The sequence below is a fragment of the Miscanthus floridulus genome, chromosome 1 (genome assembly GCF_019320115.1).
Source record: "Miscanthus floridulus cultivar M001 chromosome 1, ASM1932011v1, whole genome shotgun sequence".
Classification (NCBI taxonomy): domain Eukaryota; kingdom Viridiplantae; phylum Streptophyta; class Magnoliopsida; order Poales; family Poaceae; genus Miscanthus; species Miscanthus floridulus.
Genome location: NC_089580.1, coordinates 160,671,997 through 160,693,074, shown reverse-complemented (window position 1 = coordinate 160,693,074; position 21,078 = coordinate 160,671,997). Strand labels below are relative to the sequence as shown.

Below are 21,078 nucleotides of genomic sequence, written 5' to 3'. Positions count from 1 at the left end.
ATGCATATGTATTTTTTGAACTAACACATACTTCTTCATATTTTGTACTCATCTTAATTTTACATTTAAAAGAAAAGTTGTGCCAAGAAAGGGAAGGCAGGTAGGCCTGCTGGTTGTACCAAAGATGATGCAGCTCCTAGTCCATCCAAAAGGTAGAAGGTTCATGTGCCAGAAAATTCAGTGAATAATAGTCCCGATCCTATTATAAGAAGGTAACTGAACCTTAACTTGGAATTTCAAATACTAGTCTTTTTTTAGGCTAAATATTTGTCTCATTTTGTAGCCAATTGTAATTAACAATGGTAGGAACCTGGAGGGACAAATCAGCTCACTACAAGCCCGAGAGCAGTGACAAGAAGGTAAAAATGATTCACTGTGTACGTGCTTATCTTAGACCATGTACTGAACCATTCCATTTACCTATGATATTCAGTCAAACTGGAGAAGGACCAAGTAATACTATGACCACTCCAAGGAAGAATCCAAGAAAGAGGCTAGGTCTCAAGAAAAAAACTCACTTCAAGGAAGGAGAAGAACATAGGATGTTTGAATAATCTTACACCAATGTCATGAGACTTTTGTTTGTTTAGATTCCCGGTCATCTTTTGTGTATGTGAACTTGTAGTCTTAAATTGGCTGGATAATTCTACTCTCAGAATGTGATCTTACGTGAACTATGTGAACATGCACTCTTATCAAATTGGCTAGATGGTTGAACTGTCGACGTGCACGCAATATTTACTAAATTGTATAGCTGTTTTTATTGTTTATGCTCACATTTTATTATAATTTATCACATTTATTTTGACCAAAATATTAGAACTGTACAAAATTTTAGTCTTGGAAGCATGTGAACCGTTGGGAAGGAGAATGGAATGGCTGAGAACGATCTCGGAAAAAAAACGCGCGAACTAATGCAACCAAGGGGTTGGGTGTGTGTTTAGGCCACCTGAATAGAGAGGGGTATTATCGTCTTTTTCGGTGTCCTAATCAGTGCAAAAAGGGGGTTGGAATTAATAAAACAGAGAAATTCTTCGAAATCCTGAATTTTGAGGCCCTGTTCGGTTCCTGTGGTTTGAGCACCGAGAGATTCACTAATTTAAATAGTTTTGATAAACTGGAACTATTTCCGGCTTTAAACCAGGGTAACCGAACGCGCCCTAAAGGAATTCGCAGGCGTAGGGTTACATTTTAAAAGGCCTACGAATTTATTATCAAAGCGCGCGAATACAGGTTAAATATCAAAATTTCTCTCTGTTACGACAATAAAAAGTTAAATATGCCGCCGGCTCTCCGCGTGCGAAGTCACCCCGTCAACAGCAGCACCTACCCCTCCCAAAACCCAAGTGGGCTTTGCCCTCGCGGTCGCAGCCAGCGAACCCTACGGCCACATTCGTTTGAAGGGGACTACTCCAGGAATTATTCCCGATAAGGGCCCGTTCGGTTATGTTGTTCCCGGTCTTTGCTGAGTAGGAATAGTTCTCGTGCTATAGAAAAGATTGAAGAAACGAAAAGAGTAGGAATGGATCTGGCTAGGAATTATTGTAACCGAACGGAGCCTAAACGATCGCTGTATAAATCACCGAAGCAATCTTTGACCGGAATGATTTGAGAATTCCTTCTGGGTGAAACAGGCTTTCTAAACTTCAACCCCGTGACTTCGGGAGAAGGGGTGCTCTCCTATCTTTTGATTAAAGGTCCATGAAAGGAAAGAAGACCGTTTTCCCTTGCTTTTGTTTTTTTAGTTAGGAATTTCACAGGGGCCGAAGTGCAAAGCCCCGTAGCCTATCCGTGGTCGGGAAGGCAGGCGAAAAGCGCCACCAAACCCCAGGAACCGAACAGGCCCTAATGGAGATCGCGGAGGACCTGCAGGCCTACACGGGCCTCACGCCCGGGGCCGCCGCCACCATCCTCGCCCTCATGGTGGCCACCTACCTCCTCGTCTCCTCCCTCTTCGTCGCCCCCGCACCCGCGCCGCCCCCCAAGGACCCCCAGCAGCAGCGCGAGGGGGAGAAGGCACAGGAGGAGAAGGAGGAGGAGGAGCCGATGCCTTTCGTGTATCCGGACCCCGTGGAGGTGGGCGTGGTCACGCTCGAGCAGCTCAGTGCGTACGACGGCAAGGACCCCGCCAAGCAGATCCTCATCGCCATCCGCGGCCAGGTCTACGACGTCTCCCGCGGGAGGTGAGGATTGCACTCCGTTCTGCTCCCTCCGATTTGGTCGCCTGATACGCTGCCCATAGAACAGAATCTGCTACTGTAACATCATTTCTTTTCAAGCTGAAACTGTTTATAAGAATCCAATACGTAGTGCTAATTGCACAAACTAGTTAATAGTTATGAGGTGGCAATGGCTGATCTACGTTTGACGGTGAGATGGTCTGCATTAAGGTGAAGAGCTTGAGCTGCTGCGTGTAGTTAGTAGGTAGATTGTGATTTGCCAAACTAGTGATACGGATGGTCCATTTGATCCAGAAACTGTAAGGCATTAGTCTGATATAAAAAGAATCATGAGGCCTGAGCTTATTAATTCAAATGCGGACCAGGTGCAGACATATAACGATACTGGGTGCTACTTAGACCTGTGAGTTATGGTTTATTAGTACATCATGTGCCTGAGCACATGCTCAAATGGTTTGGTTTAACTAGAAAATGAGACGCAGATATTATGATATTATGTCAATGGTGAGTATTGTAGGCTGTAGCTCAATTTTTGTTATGGAATGACATACAAAGATGCACCAGTATCTAGGATTCTAGGTTAGATGTTTCATGTTTGATGATAAATATGCACCAGTATCTAGGTTAGAGCATCTCCACCAGACCTCTTATATTGCATCTCCTATAAATTGCTTCAAGAGAGTACCCTAAAATCAAATTAGGATATAGGAGATTATTGCTTCCGCAGATTACCTAAAATTTGTCTCGTATATTTCTTTTAGGGTTAGGGGAGAGGGGGTTGTCTCCTTTATTTAGGATAGAGGGTGCTTCTTTTAGGATATCTCTTAAAAATTATAGGGGTATAGGAGATGAAATAGGAGATTTGCTGGTGGAGATGCTCGATCTTTCATGTTTGATGTAAAATATTTTATCAGGTCCAGTATAGCTATATTCTAAAATTAGTCAAGTATTAAATCTAGTACATTAGTTTCCTTGATTGTAATACTCAGTGGATAGATATTTAGCATTCATCTTATGGAAGCTATCAGTTTAGAATTTAACCTATAATGCAATGTTATTTTTTTTTACGAGAAACTACGGAGGGGAGAGCTTCCCCGCCTGTATTGTATTAAGAACAATCGAAGGAGTTTTGGTTACAACACAAGGCGATGTCGATCGCCTGAGACAGAGATTACACAGGAGCGAAGCAAGAAGCGCCAACGGCGAAGACCAGATTTCATGAAGGCAGATCTAAACCTGCCTTCCTAAATGGATAAATCATCCCGAACACGATTAATTACATCACACGGTAGTTGCCTTTCATTCTGGAAGATAGCTCCGTTCCTTGCATCCCATAGCCGCCACAGAACGGTCAGCAAAACTGATGGCCAGGTCGCTGCATCCTGATCACAACTCGAAGGTAGCGCCCAAACATCACTGTCAGCAGTAGTGGAGAGGGAATGTAAACCCAACATGTTCCAGACTTCTTTACTCAGTTGGCAGTCGAAGAAGACGTGTTGCCGGTCTTCAGATTGATGAGCACACCGGCCACAGATAGCATCCTCCATCACGTGCTTGTCCAGTAAATTTGCTTTCGTGCTTAACCTGTTCTTGAAGTATAACCACGCAAAGATCTTCACTTTATTTGGCACTTTTGTGCCCCAAATCCATCGGCCATGGAAGTCCTGTGTTGAAGGTGGAGCCAAGATGATGTATGCGTCTCTGGACTTGAACAGCTTCCGGGTGGATGTCAGTCTCCTAACGTCCTGTCCTTCCTAAAGACGCACCCCCTGTAACACAGACATAAGAGAGGCGAGCTCGCTAGCAGCGGCTCTAGTTAGTCTAGGTCGCAAGCGCAAATCAAACCTGTCCTGGAAAACTTGCTGCACCGAAACGTTAGGCCTAAGGGAATGAGAAAACAAGGCAGGGTGAGAGAGGGCAAGGGGGATCATCCTCAATCCAGTGATCGTGCCAGAAGGAAGTGGAAGAACCATCCCGAACATCAACGAAGGTGATGTCACGGTAGGTGGAAAGCTCATCGCTAATAATTTTCCAAAGGTAGGAGGGGGAAGTGGATGGATTGTCAGAGAAAATGAGTTCATTGTGCATCATTGTGCAGAAGCCAGTCCTTCTAGGGAGCTTGGGCACCAGTAAACAGCTTGTCAACAAATTTCAGGAGCAGACATCTATTCTGGGTCTGCAGATCTTTCAGACCAAGCCCCCCGTCCTCCTTACTTGAACAAACATGCTCCCAGGCCACAAGGCATTTAGAGCTGTGGCAGGGATTCTTCCCCGGTCCAAAAGAAAGCACGCCTACGACGGTCAATAGCCTTGATCACAGTTTTGTGAAGTCCCATAGCAGCCATGTAATGGAGGGGGAGAGCACTGAGAACAGATGATGCAAGGGTAAGCCGGCCAGCTCTGTTGAGAAGAGAAGCACGCCAGCCCGCAAGGTAGCGGTCACAAGAAGTAATGATTGGCTGACAATCCAGCACAGATAACTTATTCGGAGAGAGGGGGAGGCCAAGGTAGGTTTGGGGAAAGGAGGAGACAGTGGCACCGAAGAGCAAGGCAAGGTCATTGGCATCACTAGAAGGAACACCAATAGGAAGAAAAGTTGTTTTGTGGAAATTAATCGAGAGTCCAGTGGCAAGCTCAAAGTCGTTTAAAGAATTCTTTACAGCAAGGATTCCATCAGAAGTAGCACGGAGGAAAATAAGAGTGTCGTCCGCATACTGTAAGATAGGGCAAGGAGCGTTGTTGAGAAGAGGGTGACAGACAGCCGGCAACAGAGAAGTTTGGTGGAGAAGACGCTTAAGAACATCAGCAACAATTATAAAGAGGTAGGGGGAGAGAGGGTCACCTTGCCGCAGGCCATTGCGGCAAGTGATCCACTTTCCAGGGATGCAATTAAGGAGGATGGAAGATTTTCCAGACTGCAGGAGGTCAAGGATCCAACCACACCAATTGGGGGAGAAGCCACGGCAACTCAAGATCTTGAGGAGGCTGTCCCAATTGACTGAGTCAAAAGCCTTATGAAAATCCAATTTAAGGACAATAGTGGGGGCATCTCTCCTGTAACAGCAGTTGAGCAGATCTGCTGCGTAAACAAAGTTGTCAGCAATGTTCCTCCCAAGAACAAACCAGTCTGGTCATTGCTTACTAGAGAAGGAATAAACGGTTGAAGACGCCTGGTAAGCACTTTAGAGAGGCCCTTAACAGGACAGTTTTGAAGACAAATTGGGCGGAAATCTGCCGGCATGCGGGCAGCTTCTTTCTTTGGGAGCAGAACGATATAGGATCTGTTGATGCGCTCAAGCTCAATGGAGTGGTTGTGGAAAGACTCAAAAATGGAGGAGATAGCAGGGGCGGTGATGCTCCAGGTCGACTTATAGAAGGCAGGCCCAAAGCCATCGGGGCCGGGGCTGGAAGACGCCTGCATGGAGAAAAATGCAGCCTTGATTTCGTCCTGAGAGAAAGGCCCATCGAGGGTGGAAAGGCCCAGGATAGGATTAGGATAGAGAGAATTTAAATTGAACCTCCAATTTGTTTGGCGGGAAGCTCCAAGAAGGGATTTGTAGAAATCGAAAAGAAGACGAGCTTTTTGCTCATGACCAAAAAGCTCCATACCATCATGATCCAGCACTTGGATTTTATTATGTCTAAGTTGTTGAGAAGCACAGGCGTGAAAATAGCGAGTGTTCTCATCGCCTTCAATAGTCGCTCTTATCTTGCTTCGTTGCTTCCAGAGCAATAATTTTTCCTTGACTGTCCGGCTAAGAAGGCGGACAATGATCTCGCGGAGTGCAAATTCGGGCGAGCGAGAGGTCTGCTCTCTTCAATGGTGTCTAAAATGGATATCACAATCTTGCAGTCCACTTCACATTGAGAGATGGAGCCCCGTTGCCTGCGCCAGTTCTTGGAAGCAGCCCTTGTCCTTTTAAGCCTGATAACCAGCGAGGCGGCAGGATCACGAGGGGAATGATGAAGGTTCCAAGCAGTGCCGACCATCTCATGGAAGCCAGGTTGGAGTGCCCAGGAGGATTCATATCTATATATAGCGGACTTTGGAACAGCAGAGGAAATTTGGATTTTTAGTGGAACATGATCAGAAGTGGTGCGGGTAAGAGAAGAAAGGATGGAGTTGGGGAGGACCGCGTCCCAAGCGAGGTTGATGAACGCCCGGTCAATATGTTCCAGGGTGGGATTGGCTCTCCGATTAGACCAGGTGAACTGACGATCAATAAGAGGTAGTTCAATAAGAGACAGGTTATTGATAGTATCATTGAAGGCATCAGCTTCCCTGGCCCTGAAGTTATCGTTATTTTTTTCATGAGCAAACCGGATCATATTAAAATCTCCACAGATAAGCCAGGGAACCCCATCCGCGGGGGCATTCTCATTGAGTTCCTCTAAAAAAGCAGGTCTGAGCTCCGGGGTGGAAGGGGCATAAACATTCGTTATGCAGACCGAAAGGTTAGAGGAGGTAGACAGAGAGAGTGGAAGGGGTGGAATTGTGGTGAGTGCAGGAGAAGAAGGAATTATTCCACGCAGTCAGGAGACCACCAGAAGAGCCAGTGGCAGGGAGAGAGCGATTGTCATTCAAGGTACGAGGCATGAACGAGGAGAGTTTAGAAGGAATAATATCGGACAGCTTAGTTTCCTGAAACAGCACCAAGTGAGGAGATGAAGAGAGTAATTCAGCAAGCACATCACTACATTTTTCAGGTTCTCCAAGACCACGTACATTCCAAAAACAAAGGGAAAATGTTCTACCCATGATCCATGTAGCACACCAAAAGGTTTGGGTAAAACAGCTTACAACGCTCCCAGTCGGGGCATCTCACAAACTTGCTACTAGAAAGGACCTGGTAACATCCAGACATCGGACGGACTGACACAAGAAACAAAAGGGAGATACTTGCACTAGCCCTGGTGCTACTAACAAAACTGAACCGAAGTTCAACACAAGCAGAAGGGCTAGCTAGGGGACTACGACACAAACACGCCCTATACTGCTCCATCCTCAGGGTGTCTGCCATCCTGCTGGAGGTGACAATCATTCAGCACCGGACAGCTCACCAAGCTCCTCCCGGAGAGCAGCAGTGTCCTCCTCAGAGGCACCACAGGCCACGGCCACATCAGCAAGAGCCTGTAATTCTGCAGTAGGAAGATAAGGTTCAGAGATGAGATGAGTTTTAGATAGAGCAGCGCGGAGCCTCCGAGACGCACCAGAGAAGTCGACCCGGCCCCGCTGGACACGGGATGCTTTGGAGCTGGGATCCTCATACGTCGGGCATTCCTTCTCTGCCAACCTTGTCCTCCTGCGCAGCTTCCTAGCGGAGTCCAGGGCGCGCTTGCGCCGGGCCCTCCTCTTGTGAGCGGTGCTCTCATGCTCCTCCTCAGTGCCAGCACTGAACGTGAACACCTGGGCCTCCATGGACTGGCTGTCCATCATGGTGAGCGCCCCGAGCTCCAAAGCGACATCAGCACCTTCTTCCTCCGGTGGTGGGGGGAGTGCGCCGATCACGTGCCCCACCTCAGCATGCCCTTCTTCTTGCTCTCCAAACACCGGCCCCACGTCTCCAGCATTGTCCAGCTGCTCGGGGACTGCAACAGCATCACCCTCACTTGACTCCTTCAAGGGAACTCCACCGACTCCATACCAAGGCAGAAGAATGACAGTGGGAAGGGTAGGAGCAGCAGCCTGTGGGTAGGGAGTAGCAGCACGGGTGCGCACAGGACGGAGGGGAGGTCGTGGAGAAGAAACCTCCCACTCAAGAATGGTGGTGACATAGTCAGCATTATTTGGAGGCTGGCTGAAGTCAGGCTGGGAGAAAGGAGGGTGGTATGGAGGAGGTGCTGGTATGGGGAACTGAGAGAAGCGGTAGTGAGCCCAATCAAGGATGGGCTCAGTTTCAGAGCAGACACGGATGGGTTTGACGTGAGCAATAGAGGCTGGTCCGCTGTGGTTGTGGACGAAGAGCTTTGTAGGGATCTCATGCCTATGGTTCAAACGAACCACAGCCCTCATGGCAGTGTAGTCCTCTCTGCGAACACACCTTGGATTAATACAGCACACATTGCCAGCCGCAGCCAACACAGGACGCGCCAGCGGCTCCTCCCAGTGCTCGAGCGGGAAGTCAGTGGAGGCGATCTTGGCGTAGACATAGTACTCAGCAATGGAGCGGTTTTCGCCTCCTCGTGACGCTCCACAGTGATGATGATGCCGTCGAAGTGGATGGGGGAGCGATGCACCACGCGCTCGCGATCATCCGGAGTGTCGAACTCCAAGACCCCCATACCACGGGAGTGGGCCTTGTGGCTGAACGGAGGAGCACCGCACACTTGCTCGATCGCACGCCTGATGAGCAGGAAAGGGCTGTGCACGGGCTCGTTCAGGTAGACAAAGGCGAAGACCTTGGAGCCCTCGTAGTCCCCGTTGGAGACATGCACCTCCACCATCTCGCGCCGAACAGCAGAGATGGTGGAAGTAGGCGAAGGTGGGGGCGCACGAGGGCTATGGTGGCGGGGGGAGGCAGGAGAGGGAACGTTGAACCGTGTCCTGTTGGCAGCCGCGGCCAGCATGGTGGAGGTGGTGGGGGACCTGAGACGGGATGGAGGCTGGTGTGGAGGGTGGAGGTGGAGTCAAACGAGGAGTTGATGGACATGATGGATGGTTGGCGAGAGTCCTTGCACTCGAAACCTTTGTGGCCGGAACGGTGACACCGTTTGCAAACTATGGGATCACGACAAGCTGCGGCTTTGTGGTCAGTAGCTAGGCACCGATAGCAAGCTTGTTTACCCTTGTGGTGGTTATTTATAGGGACGGTGGGATGCACAGCACGCTTCTTCTCAGTGTTGATCATGCTGTCCAGCTGCGCCCCTGCCATCTCATAGCCCCTATAGGCATGGTAACGTGGAGCTTCAAACTGAACCGGGGAGGTGAGGTGGAGGGCAGGGGGGCGATTCCAGTCATGAGCGGGTGGTGAGTCACCCTGGTCACCATCCGTCGTCAGGATTTTTACAGCAGTAGCAGCACCGACCGTAGTAGTAGAGAGCGGAGGAAGCGGGCAATGGGACGTCTCAGTGTTAATGCGAGGAAAATGAGGAATTGGGATATCCTCGATCAGAGAATGCATGGGGGAGGGCCCGTCAGGCTGGTGACACGAGTCAAACCTGCCGCTGACAGGGGCAGAGAAGATAGACTGGGCGAAGGCACCCAAGTTGCCGACTTCTTGACCGGGCTTTAAAGTAGCGTTGGGCTGTTCGGGCCCCAAAGTACTGTTGCCTAGACTGGGCTGAGGTGCCGGAATGGGCCTTGGCGACTGTCCGTTGTCAGAAAAGGCAACAGTGCTACTTTCAAATTTTGAAATGGGCACACCGTTGCCGAGCCGCCGGAGAAACGAGCGAGCGGCGGCGGCGGCCGGATGGAGGTGGAAGATGATGCCCTGAATGGCAAAGACACCAATTCTACAGAGGTGATTTTTGACAGATTCCGTAGCGACACTAGTGGAGAAGAGGAAAGCAGAGCAGGGTGTGACCCGAAAAGCTTCCAGAGGACCACAGAAGTGGTAGCTCAGGGCGTTGCTAACCAAGGCAGGGGGAACCGAAGAACCCCCATTGGATTGAAAAATCCACAGATCGACAGGAGGAACAAGGGGGAAGCAAAGAGGCCTAACAACCGGGCAGCGATAGTTTAACAGAACAAAGGTTTGAAAGCGCGTACCCAGACTGTCAAAGTCGTCGCTGCGAGCCTGCCTCGTCGTTGCCGTTGCGCGTTCCAGCTCCGCGGTGTCCTCAACAGCTGGCGCATTAGAGGACTCGCCGGGGTTGGAAGAGGCGCGGCCCGCGGCCATCAATTTTAGGTGTCTTCGTGGGCATTCCGCCGAACAGCTGCGGGGATGCACTTCCCGGATGACCCGTGACGACCACCGTCGCAGTCGCCGCACCAGGCGCCTTCGAGACGTCGTGGGGCAGCTTCCATGGCGGCGACGCAGCAGGTCGTTTTCTGCTCGGGGCAGATGGCAAGGAGGGGGGGGGGGGGGGGGGGGGGGGGGGGGGGGGGGGGGAGGTGGCTGTGTGGTTGCAGGAGAAGGGGAGACAGGGAGCCGAAGCAGAGAAGGTGGAGGGGGGGCGAGGGAGGCAGGGCGCGGGCTGGTAGTGCCGGAGCCGAGGTGGCTGGCGGCGGGGCGCCGGAGCCGGCGGTGGAGGAGGCGGGAGGGAGGGGGAGAGGGGAGGAGCGGACATCGCTCGTCGGTCAATCATACATCCATTTCATATCAAAATTTCTCAATCCTATAATGCAATGTTAGGGAGGACAACACCTTGTTTAGTTTCATTATAGAGAAATCGGAATTGTAAAACAAAAACAAGTTTTATGCTTACCTTGTCTGGCTGAACTACTTCTGGCAGCTCTGAAGCTAAACTCCCTTGTTTACTTAAGGGCTATCTGGTTTCTGTACCTTATAATATTTTGATGAAGTTTTCATTTGGACTCCAATTGATGCTTTCTTCTGAAATTACTGGGTCCAAACACCATCATATTTAGTTTACACTGCATTTTAGTTTTGTGTCCGTTACTATGGTATCCTGGTGTACCAAACTACCTTTACTGGTTTTCCCCTTATCTTCTGCAATACCGATATTTACATATCTGACTGCTTTATGCATCTTGTTTCTTCAGTTCCATTTGTTTGCTCGTTGCTGTCTGGGTGATATAGTTTATCATGTGCCATCTCACCCCTTTCAGCCCCACATTTTTCTAGAGTGTAGTACTGTATTAGTGTGTGGAATCATATACTACTGTAGTTTGGTGATTGGTCACTATTGTTTATCCTGTAGCCTGCAATCAGTAGTGTATATAGCTACTGTCGGGTACCCTTGATTCCTTGCTTTGTTTAACTAGGCTGCTGTTTCAACAGGCAACAAGCATATTTGTATTTGTTGAGACTGTCTAGATTCTAGAACTGATACTGTGGTTTTCTAGTGGGCTGTTCTTTTGGCCCATATACTGCCAAGGAATTAGGTATATAGGACTATGTCCTTCAAATAATTTTCCACAAAATGCTTCTGTTTGGATTCCAATTCTCAGGTTTGAGCTTGACACTTGTGCAATGTGTTCTGAACATGCTTCCTACTGGCAGATGACATTTGAACTAAGATTTGTTTATCACTTTATGCACAAGCAGAATGTATGCATCTTACCAGATTTTGCAATTTTCTCTGATAATTATCATACATAGTATATGCTGTGCCCTTGGGCTAGGCTCTGTTGCAATAAGATCATTCGTCATTACCAGATATATATAAAACGTGGTTTTCCCCCCTTGTTACAGAGTCATGATTGTGTTCCCTGATATTTTTCCCTCAGGCTCTTTTATGGCCCTCAGGGACCATATTCCTTGTTTGCTGGGAGGGATGCAACCCGGGCCCTGGCATTGATGTCATTTGACCCAAATGACCTCACCGGGGATTTGGACGGCCTAAGCCCCGATGAGCTGGAGGTGTTGCAAGATTGGGAGGAAAAATTCAAGGAGAGGTATCCGAGGGTGGGTCACCTTGCCTGTCAAGACGCAGCAGGCAGCGGTCAGTAACACTGCTGGGCTTCATCACGAGGAATGGGACGCCTAACTCTACTGGTTTGTCTCATCCTCTGTTTTTACTTGCTGCTGGATATCACCCTGTAGATCTGATGCGTTCACTTGTGGTTGACGCTGCTGTCGTCATCGTTTGCTGTATATGTATATGTCCCATTTCTTTTGGGTCTGTTCTGTAGCGGCTAAGGAAATTTTGAGTGTCAAAAAAACTGGAGACTTGAGGCAACAGCCCATGTTCAGCGCTTGGTTGTATATGCGTGATTTGTGTCATGATTCGTGGCTTTGTTGTTCATATATACAACAACGATCCAGCTGTCAGCTAAAGCACCATAATTTGTCGCCTATGCATAGCCTGATTACTTTTTTTTAGCGTTGTCGGAAAACCGCATCAGCATGGCGTCCATTCTTTTGCCAGATTCCCTCACTTTTCCACACATGATGCGTCTACGGTTGTAGCATGGCGTCCATTCTTCCGCCCCCAGCTAGCGGCATTGCACACCAAAATGTCAGGCCCGTTTCTTTTGTAGCTGGAGCCTTGGGGGTTCATTTCGTTCGTTCGTTTATTTCCATCTTGCTTGCAATCTTGAGCCCTGTAGGGTGTAAATGCAGTGTGATGATGACCAGCACGACGCAGTGTGATGACCGGCTAGCTACACCGTGTCCACGGTCTCCCGCCGTGGCTAATAATTGTCTCCTCCCTCCGGGCTCCGGCGGGTCCGGGGCGGAGCAGAGCGGAGGCAGGGGAGCGCACGTCTGCTCACATGGCGTGTCTCGGGCAGCACGGGCCCCGTCGCTCCCTTCTCTTGGCATCTACTTCTACGTGCCACAGGCGTTGTGCAGCAGGCAGGCAGGCAGCGCTATCCATCTATCCGTCGCCGAGTCGCGTCATGTGGCGGCAGGGCTCGGTCCAAAACAATCTGGAGCCCTCTCGCGCCATAATCCACGCTACGTTGCCGATGGATGGCACGGGCGCCAGCGCCACCACTCGCTCGGCCGGCTCAACCACCCCTCGTCCTCTTCTCCCCTCTGTTGTGCCCTCGCGCCATAATCCAAGCGGACGGAGACGAAGGCAGTCGCGAGCCAGCCAGAGAGGACTGATTACTGAACAGGAGGGCCAATCCGGAGATTTTCCACACCATCTGCCCGTGCCTTTCAGTGGCCGACGTACCAGACGTACGTTCTAGGCATCCCTCGCCCTCCGGACCCGCGAATTTTCTCGAAAACTTGAGGACCGCGCGTAGCGCGAGTGGCAGGAGCCTGTGGCTTGCTCCGTGCCGATCAGCGTTCGAGTCTCAGAATTGGCGCTCGTCTCTCTCCCCTCTTGAAGATTTATTCTCCCTTAATAATTTTAGTTGCTTTTCGCGTAGATGTGCCACAATGGTTAAGTGACGTGCCCATGACGTTCGGAGTCTGGTGATCTTCGAGTATCTCTCAGCTGCGTTCATTGTCTAGGTATAGTTGTAGGTTTGTTCGTATACCGTGTGTGTGGTGGTGTGTGTTTGTATCCGAACAGATACTACGCTTTACTTAGATGAGAGGGAAAAAAATTCTCGAAAACTTGTTTGCATTTGGTCCTCCCAGCGACCCAGCGCCAGCTTGGTACGGTAGGATCTCGCTCCTTTGGTAGATCGACCAGAACACGTTGAATTAGGAGGGTCCAGGTTGCCACTGTTGCTACAAAATATCGTGGCAGGCGTCGGATGGATGACATCAATGCCGCTGCCCTACCCTGCCCTGCGTCTACTTTCGCCTTTGGGGTATCAACAAGATCGGACGGTACGGCTCTGACTATTGACGTCTTATACTACATTGATATACGCAGGTGATTCCTCCGAATTTCTCCTAGCAAATCCTGTCGCTTTACACGAGGTGACGAGGCTCTGCTGGTCCATGCCGCTCCATGCATGTCGCCGCGGTGCATCGTACGATTCACGGACAAGAGCTCACTTTCACCGTATGATGATTCACGGAAGTAGTATCAGTGCTCTTATGTTGTTATTATTATATATATTCATTCAGATAGCAGAAAAGAAAAGAAAAACAATTGCGGCCTTCTGCTCGTCACTTATTATTAGGAGAGATCCTCAACGCCATTTCCTCATTTGGTATCCATAGATTTCAATTCAATGCTTGGCTGGCCATCTTGCACGGACAGGCTGATTGCCTGACTAGTAGTTTTCGACATAATGCATCAAAGTGCACTCTGGACAGCCCTCGAAACGCTATACCCATATCTGGTGCCACCGCCGCCAGCGGATGAAAGCAACGCAGGACCCCTCAACAATCCTAATTGAAAACACGTTCCACGTTCTCAAGAACTCGGGGGCAAAAAAAAAACACATTCCTAGGCAAGAACACAAAATACTCCAGCGCTCCAGCTCCGTCAATGAATGAGTGATCTATTGCAGGAGTACGCTACAGGAGAGGACGTCGTGATTGGCTTGGATTCCCGTCCGTCCGTCCATGATGGACTCGATCGACACGCGCCTTTTGGGTGGTCGGTCTTTAGGTGCGGGAGCCCATCACCCTCCGCGCTGCCTTCCTTCATTGATGCCGGCTTTGGCCTTTGGGAGACCAAAGTACCGGACACACATCGTTTACGCGATGCATAAGGGCCTCGCTCCTCCTCGTCGGCAACATGGCATCATCAGATCCATGCATGCGATTCTTTTTAAAAAAAAATATATGTATAAGCCAAGCACTGTTCAGATCAGTTGTTGCATTGGCTGGTATTAGCACGAGTACGGACAGTTCACGGCTAATCATACAGCCCATATCATGAATCATACATGCATATATGATATATATTGCAAGTGTTGTGTTGTAGTAGTATACATGCATGATGATATGCATCGTCTAGCTCCCAATCATACGGGAGTCAGTGGACCGTGCATATGATGGTCGATGTACATGTACAACTCGCCGAGCTACCGCATTATTGGCGGTTGGAGTTGTTCTGCGTGCAAAGCTGGCCACGGGAGGACGAGCACGGGCACGACGACCTGGCTCGTGCGCAGTTGCACGCACAACGCAACGCAATGCCAGGATATTATTTTCACGGGTCGGTAGGTTTTTCGTTTGTTTTATACCCCGTATATGTTGAAATGTATGCACGAAAGAGTGGGTTGGCCATGGCCTAGAAATTTTCTGGTTTGTAGCATTGTTTTCACTTCACCAAAGAATTGGATTGTGCAATCCCAATTCGCTTTTTTCTAAATTGAATGTACCTCTCAATTAAAGTGTGCTCTGTTAAACTGCATGCACGGCTGCACCGATCAATTTATCAAAAAAGAGAAACCTAATCTAACGAGAAAGATTTCTAGGTGGAGTTCTAGTCTTCTCTGTCTTCTGAGAGAGTGATAGTTTTCGGCTGTAGTTTTGTTTTGCTCGTTTGGTGGTTTATTCCTCCTCTGGACTGGACCGCGATCCGGCCGGCGGCCGCCCTTCCTTTCACACAGAGCGAATTGAAACGCAAAGGACGACGAAGCAGGAAGCGCTATGCAACCGCAAAGTGAACGTGTCCTGGCGACCTAGATTTCGCTGATGGTCTCGTCGGTTTGGTAGGTTGGTTGGGTTACTTTATTTGTACGGGCTGCTGCTGCTGCTGCTGCGGCGGTGGAGTCGTTGGGATTGAGACGCGCCTGCAGTCGTTCAGGGCAGGTCAGCCACCACAGTCCGTCCATGGCCATGCACGGTACCTGCTCAGCTCGACTCCAAGGCTCCAACGTACGGCGTTCGTATCTGCCGATGGAACCAACTGATTCGCGACACGGGTGGATGGGGAAAACGGTGCGCGCGATGGTTCGGTTCTCTGTACCTGCGGGTTGCGCGGCGTGCGTTGATGGTTTCCGTTCGGCCGGTGGTTTCTGCCGTTGACAATCGGCTGAAGCTGATTTGTTACAGAGAAAAATATTATATCATAACGGATTAGATCCATATACGCTAACTAAAAAGAATACTCGTCCGTGAGAAATTGTCCCTAATAATGTTCATTATTATGACAATTGTCTAGTTCGCTTCTCTTATAATCCATACTTGTTAACTTAAATCAGTCGGAACAATGTTTTAGCTTGTTTTTTTCAGCGAAGCGAACGAGACCCATGTGTTGAGCCGAATACCTCGGGAATATGTCGATGACAGCCGCACGGTTTTGCTGCACACTGCGTGACAATGATTTCCTAACAAAACACGGCAATTTATATATCGCAAAGGGCAAAGGCCAGCTGTTCTTAGGACGCCTTAATTTGCTTGCTAGCTAGGGATATTAAAGGGCCTCTTCCTTCCGTTCAAATAGAATATGGTTAAAGGACCTGTAGGCGTCCATCATCCTGTTCAGTGCAGCGTGAACAACAACTCGACTGGTTTTGGTTACTAGGCATGATTAGTAGTGGGAGGGCCGGCTTATCTCGGGAAAAAAAGGACTGTACATTCGATCTCATAGATCTCGTTGTCGCTCTACCCCGGCCCCTCTCTAGTTTGCAACTGAAAGCATCTCGTATTGTTGCGCTTTTTGGTTGCTCACTGCTCTGCTGCTCTAAATTAGAAACGCTTTGTCCGTAACGGCTGGGAGGCGTCGTGTACCCGAATGCTGATTCTCGTGCGCGTGTATAAATTTGATTAATTGCCGTTCAAATTTTGTAAAAATTGACTCTTTATTAGATTACAACTATGTCTTCCATCCGTCATTAACAATTACTTCTAAGTTAAGTCACAAGAATTGGCAATGGCGTTATTGTGGGGTAGTCGTTGTCTTTTTATTGTGGCAATGGCGGTGTTGTGGCGTGTCATGTGCTGTGTTGCCAGGATAGATGTGTCCTTGGTGACCGATGGAGCTAGTGGTGGTTTTCAAGCCAAAGCTAGGCCAAGCTTGTGGACCGGGCCAACAATGATGATGTTTTGGAGCACTGCATTCCCCTTGGAGCATTGTTGAGTCACCGTCATCTCTTGGCGGGATATGCTTGGTGACAAACATGTCTAAAGTCTCTTGGCGGCGGTGGTATCTTTTGGTGTCACATTTCCTCCATAGAACATCACTTTAGGGGTTCAAGTTTTCTATCTTTCCACTTTGGTGGTGGCGCATTCATAATGGCGGTTGTGCTCTCGGCTGTCACAGCGATTGCAAGTTCTGTACGAGGGACAAGTGGATCCTTCTCTCCGTCTCTCTCCATTCGCACTCCTAGCCCGTGCACGCTTCTGGTAGTCCATGCACTTAGTGATGTGAGATATGGCTTTGCCGTTTTTGTACATTGTGCTTGTGGCTCAATCTTGTCCAAGGGATGGCTGGTTTGGTGCTTTGTTGCCTGCCTCAACTAGGTGTGTGTTGTGTTGATGGCACACGATCGTTTAGTTCTTAACCTAATAGATCATGGAAGTATTGGTTAGAGCGAATTCAACGGAAGCTAATATAAATGTCATCATTTCCGAATGTGCAATGCAAGCAGTAATCCAATTTTAACCGACCGGTTAGGAAATATGGTTGTGCACCTAACCATTTAGTTTCAAATTCCTCTCTCAGCTTAAATTTAAATGCCTATTTTTTTAACAGATTTACTCATACGCAGTCGCCTGCTATCATGTTTATCTGTTAGTCGATGGGTCAGTCACCCGTGCCCACGCGTCCGACTACGCTCGCACTCGACCGGTGCCCACGCCCACGCCTAGGGTTCCGGCGAGACCTCGCGCGGCGTCAGGTAAGTTCATCGCCTTCTTTCTCTCTTTGACTCTCCTCTCTTCTTCCTCAACTCCAGTGGGAATAGAAGGGGGTTCAGGGGGAGGAAGGTCGGCCAGGCGGTGGGATGATGACAGGGCGGTTTATGGGCACTGGTGGCGGTGGAGGTAGCTGGGCCAGGTCGTGGTGGGGGTGTCACGACGAGCTTGTCGGTGCCCTGCCCTAGGGTTAGGTGGGCAGGGTCGAGGGGCGTGGACGGGACGTGGGTGGTGCGGCTAGGCAGTGGGAGCCGTCGGCCGCTAGTGGTGGGGGCGCGGGCAAGTGGGACGATGACAGGGTGGTTTATGGCACTGGACGGGCGGTGGAAGGTAGCTGGGCCAGGTCGTGGCAAGGGGCGTCCGCGACGAGCTTGTCGATGCCCTGCCCTAGGGTTAGGGTGGGCAGGATCGAGGGGCGGGGACGGGACGTGGGGGGCGCGGCTAGGCAGTGGGAGCCGTCGGCCGTAGTGGGGGGCGCGGGCGCGGGCAAGGCGAGGACAAGGACGACACCGATGACCTTGCTTGTCTTTAGGGGAGGGCGGGGTTGTTGGGCAGCGGCCGCCTGTGGTGGTGGAGGGGCGCGGGGAGGAAGACGGCTGAGGGGGCTAGCGGAGGTGGAGGCAAAAGATGACAGATGAATTTGCAAAATTTCAAAGGCCTGCCCTCGAGACGAGCCTTTTTTTTTTTGAATTAAACGTCGTTTTTTTTTCCTCTTATTATGTTGGTCATAGTCTTTTCGCGAACGAATGACAAGGTACTTACTGCTAATTAATGCCGGCGGCTGCTGACTACGGACCGAGAGTACCGTTGCACAGATTCTGCAGGCATAGGATCGGGCGAGACGAGGAGGAATGCAAGATTAAACTAATCTCCTACTAGGACCAGCAGGGCCAGAGAGGCAGGCAGGGAACGGTAGAAAATACGTAGCTGATCCGTGTATGTAACGGTATGATTAGGGGGCGTCCCGACCCCGACAGCGAGCCATGGATGGACTTAAACAAACGGTCGCTCTCCTCCCCCGCCTTTATAAGCGCCTCCGCCGCGCCTTCACTCGCCACCACCATCCTCTTCCGACCCTCACCTACTCCGCCTCCTCCTCATCCGCGGGCTGTCCAAGGAAGCCACAGGCGGACAGGATGCAGTCCAAGCACCGGATCTTCGCGGAGGACCTGCTCCTCGCGGCGGAGGGCGAGGACCACTTCGACCGGGTGCCCGACTCCCTGGTGCTCCTCATCTTCAACAAGCTCGCCGACGCGCGCTCCCTGGGGCGCTGCTCCGCAGTGTCGCGCCGCTTCAACGCGCTCGTCCCGCTCGTGGACGACGCCTGCCTGCGCATCGACCGCGTCATCCCCGCCGACGGCGGCGACGCGCTGGGCGGCCTCGCGGGCGGGCCGCGCCCGCGCGCCGTGCTGTCGCACCTCCTCAAGGCCATGCTGCAGGCCGTGCTCAAGCCCTTCGCGCACTGCGACGCCAAGTCCGCGCACAAGCACGGTCAGCAGCAGCACCACCACTCGCCGGCGCAGGTGCTCAAGAACTTCAGCAGCATTCGCAACCTCCGCATGGAGCTCCCCGTCTCCGACGTCGGCACCGACGACGGCGTCGTTCTCAAGTGGAAGGCCGTGTTCGGCAGCACGCTGCAGAGCTGCGTCATCCTCGGCGGCACCAAGGTGGACCGGGCTTCTGCTGCCGCGGGCGCGGGACCCCACGCCTCCTCCGCTCCCCCCGCCGACGCTGGCGACGCCGCGGGCGACGACAGCGGCAGCATCCCGGAGTCCTTCTACACCAACGGCGGGGCTCAAGCTGCGCGTGGTGTGGACCATCAGCTCCCTCATCGCCGCGGCCACCAGGCATTACCTCCTCCGCGAGATCGTCAAGGAGCACCCCACCCTGGAGCAGGTCGCGCTGACGGACGCCAACGGGCAGGGCACGCTCAGCATGGGGCGCGACCAGCTCAGGGAGTTCAGGGACAAGCCGCTCGCCGCGGCCGCCGCCGCCAACGCACGCAGGTGCCCGCCTGCAACATGAAGCTCCGCTACGCGCCGCTGCTCGAGCTCTCGGACGGCACCAGGATCCACGGCGCCACGCTCGTGGTCATCAAGCCCGTCGGCGACGGCCGCGGGCGGCGGCGGCAGGAAGGAGCTCGACGAGTTCGTCGCCGGCGCCTTCGACGGGCCCTTCAGGGAGGCCGTCGCCGCGCTCAGCAAGCGCCGCACCTACCTGCTCGAGATGAACGGCTTCTAGTCTGCGCCACCCTCCTGCGCACGCGCGTCGTCTGCAACAACAAGACCTGTCCCCACCACCTCCATGGCATGGTGGCAATGGCCAATGGGCAACTAGATTGCTCCGCTCGCTTCAGCTCAGCTCGGTCCTGAATCCTGATCGGGGAATACTGAGGTGTTCCTTCCTCCTCGCATCGCATGTCGCAACAACCAACGCTAGCTGTAGCTGATGCCTCCTCGTCCTCGGATTTCGTTACTCTGCCTTGGTATCCTTGTGAAAATAGTATAATACTGTAGAATGGGGTGGGCAGTCGCCAGCAGCCAGCTTCATTACATTTTGGTGCTATCATCATGAACGGAACGAAGCAGTCAGTCACATTTTCAATCACATGTTGTCTGTAAAGGTTCTGAGATGAAATCATAGTTTCAATCAATGAAATTAATGGGATGAAGCAATCACATTTTCAATCAGGTGTTGTCTTGAGAGTGCTGTGAAAAATCTTGAACGGAATTGCAGCCTGGCAATTCGAAACATGCCTTTTTGCCAAATTGAAACGAGAAAATCCCACGAGATTTGCATATAACAAGGACTGTTTTTCCCCCTGCGGGTAAAACACATGATGAGGAATTGCAGGACTGACGAATAATATGTTGTGCTAGCAGCATTCGTGTAACTTTCTGTCTGGGTAGCGATGATCCGGATTGAATCTCTCTCCGTATTTGGTTCAAACGAGCTAAATAAATCCTGGAAAATCCTTTTTTTTGTGAACAATCCTAAAGACATTACCCTTATCCAATTGATGGATAAACTGTGAAGTGATAGCCTCCACTCCTGCTCGCAATCGTAGTCACACAAAACAGAAAATGGAGTCGAAGGCAGTGACCCTGGAGCGATCATTTTCGACCCTATATCCTTAAAAAAAACCTCAAACCCGTTTCTTGACACTGGGAACTTCGTGACTATGCTCGGAATGCTTTTTCGGAGGTTTGCTTATTGCTTCACCTATAGACGGTGAACCAAGCAGTGAGTAGTAGTTCTGTGCCCTTTGCTACAATTCAGGGACTGCGAACTGGCCGTTTTTGCTCCCTTCGCCACACTTGCATTGCTGAATTCAGGTTATCTGAATGAAGGTCACTACTAACCTTTAACAATATGCGCTGTTGTTCCTATTGCATTGCCAAGAGTGGTAACCCATGCAGTCTGTGGAACGCTTCTTTCTTGCACGCTTGCATCTAGTATTAAGAATTAGGATAAGCTTTCTTAATCCATACTCGAATACAATAAGCCGCAATTACGACATCATATGGGTCAGCTTTCTTAATCTATACAGCACATTCTGTGCTGCATGTACATGCCGGACTTAAATTTATTCCGGGGCGCATACATACATGCTG

The 21,078-nt window shown here is 50.7% G+C and overlaps 1 protein-coding gene and 1 pseudogene across 1 annotated transcript; both read left to right on the top strand.

Annotated features, from left to right (window-relative positions):
• The first annotated feature begins 1,759 nt into the window (after positions 1 to 1,759).
• Positions 1,760 to 12,099, top strand: LOC136545663 (probable steroid-binding protein 3). The gene is made up of 2 exons (XM_066537662.1): positions 1,760 to 2,183; positions 11,533 to 12,099. Exons 1-2 carry the CDS (start codon positions 1,849 to 1,851, stop codon positions 11,753 to 11,755), a joined length of 558 nt encoding a protein of 185 aa, XP_066393759.1. The 5' UTR covers positions 1,760 to 1,848; the 3' UTR covers positions 11,756 to 12,099.
• A 6,446-nt stretch (positions 12,100 to 18,545) lies between these two features.
• Positions 18,546 to 19,842, top strand: LOC136499881 (F-box protein At5g46170-like; annotated as a pseudogene).
• The last annotated feature ends 1,236 nt before the right edge of the window (positions 19,843 to 21,078 follow it).

Excerpts from the sequence above, each read along its gene's own strand:
- LOC136545663 (XM_066537662.1), top strand. The coding sequence starts at position 1,849 with ATGGAGATCGCGGAGGACCTGCAGGCCTACACGGGCCTCACGCCCGGG. Across the intron at positions 2,184-11,532 it reads TACGACGTCTCCCGCGGGAG|GCTCTTTTATGGCCCTCAGG; the intron begins GTGAGGATTGCA and ends TTTTTCCCTCAG.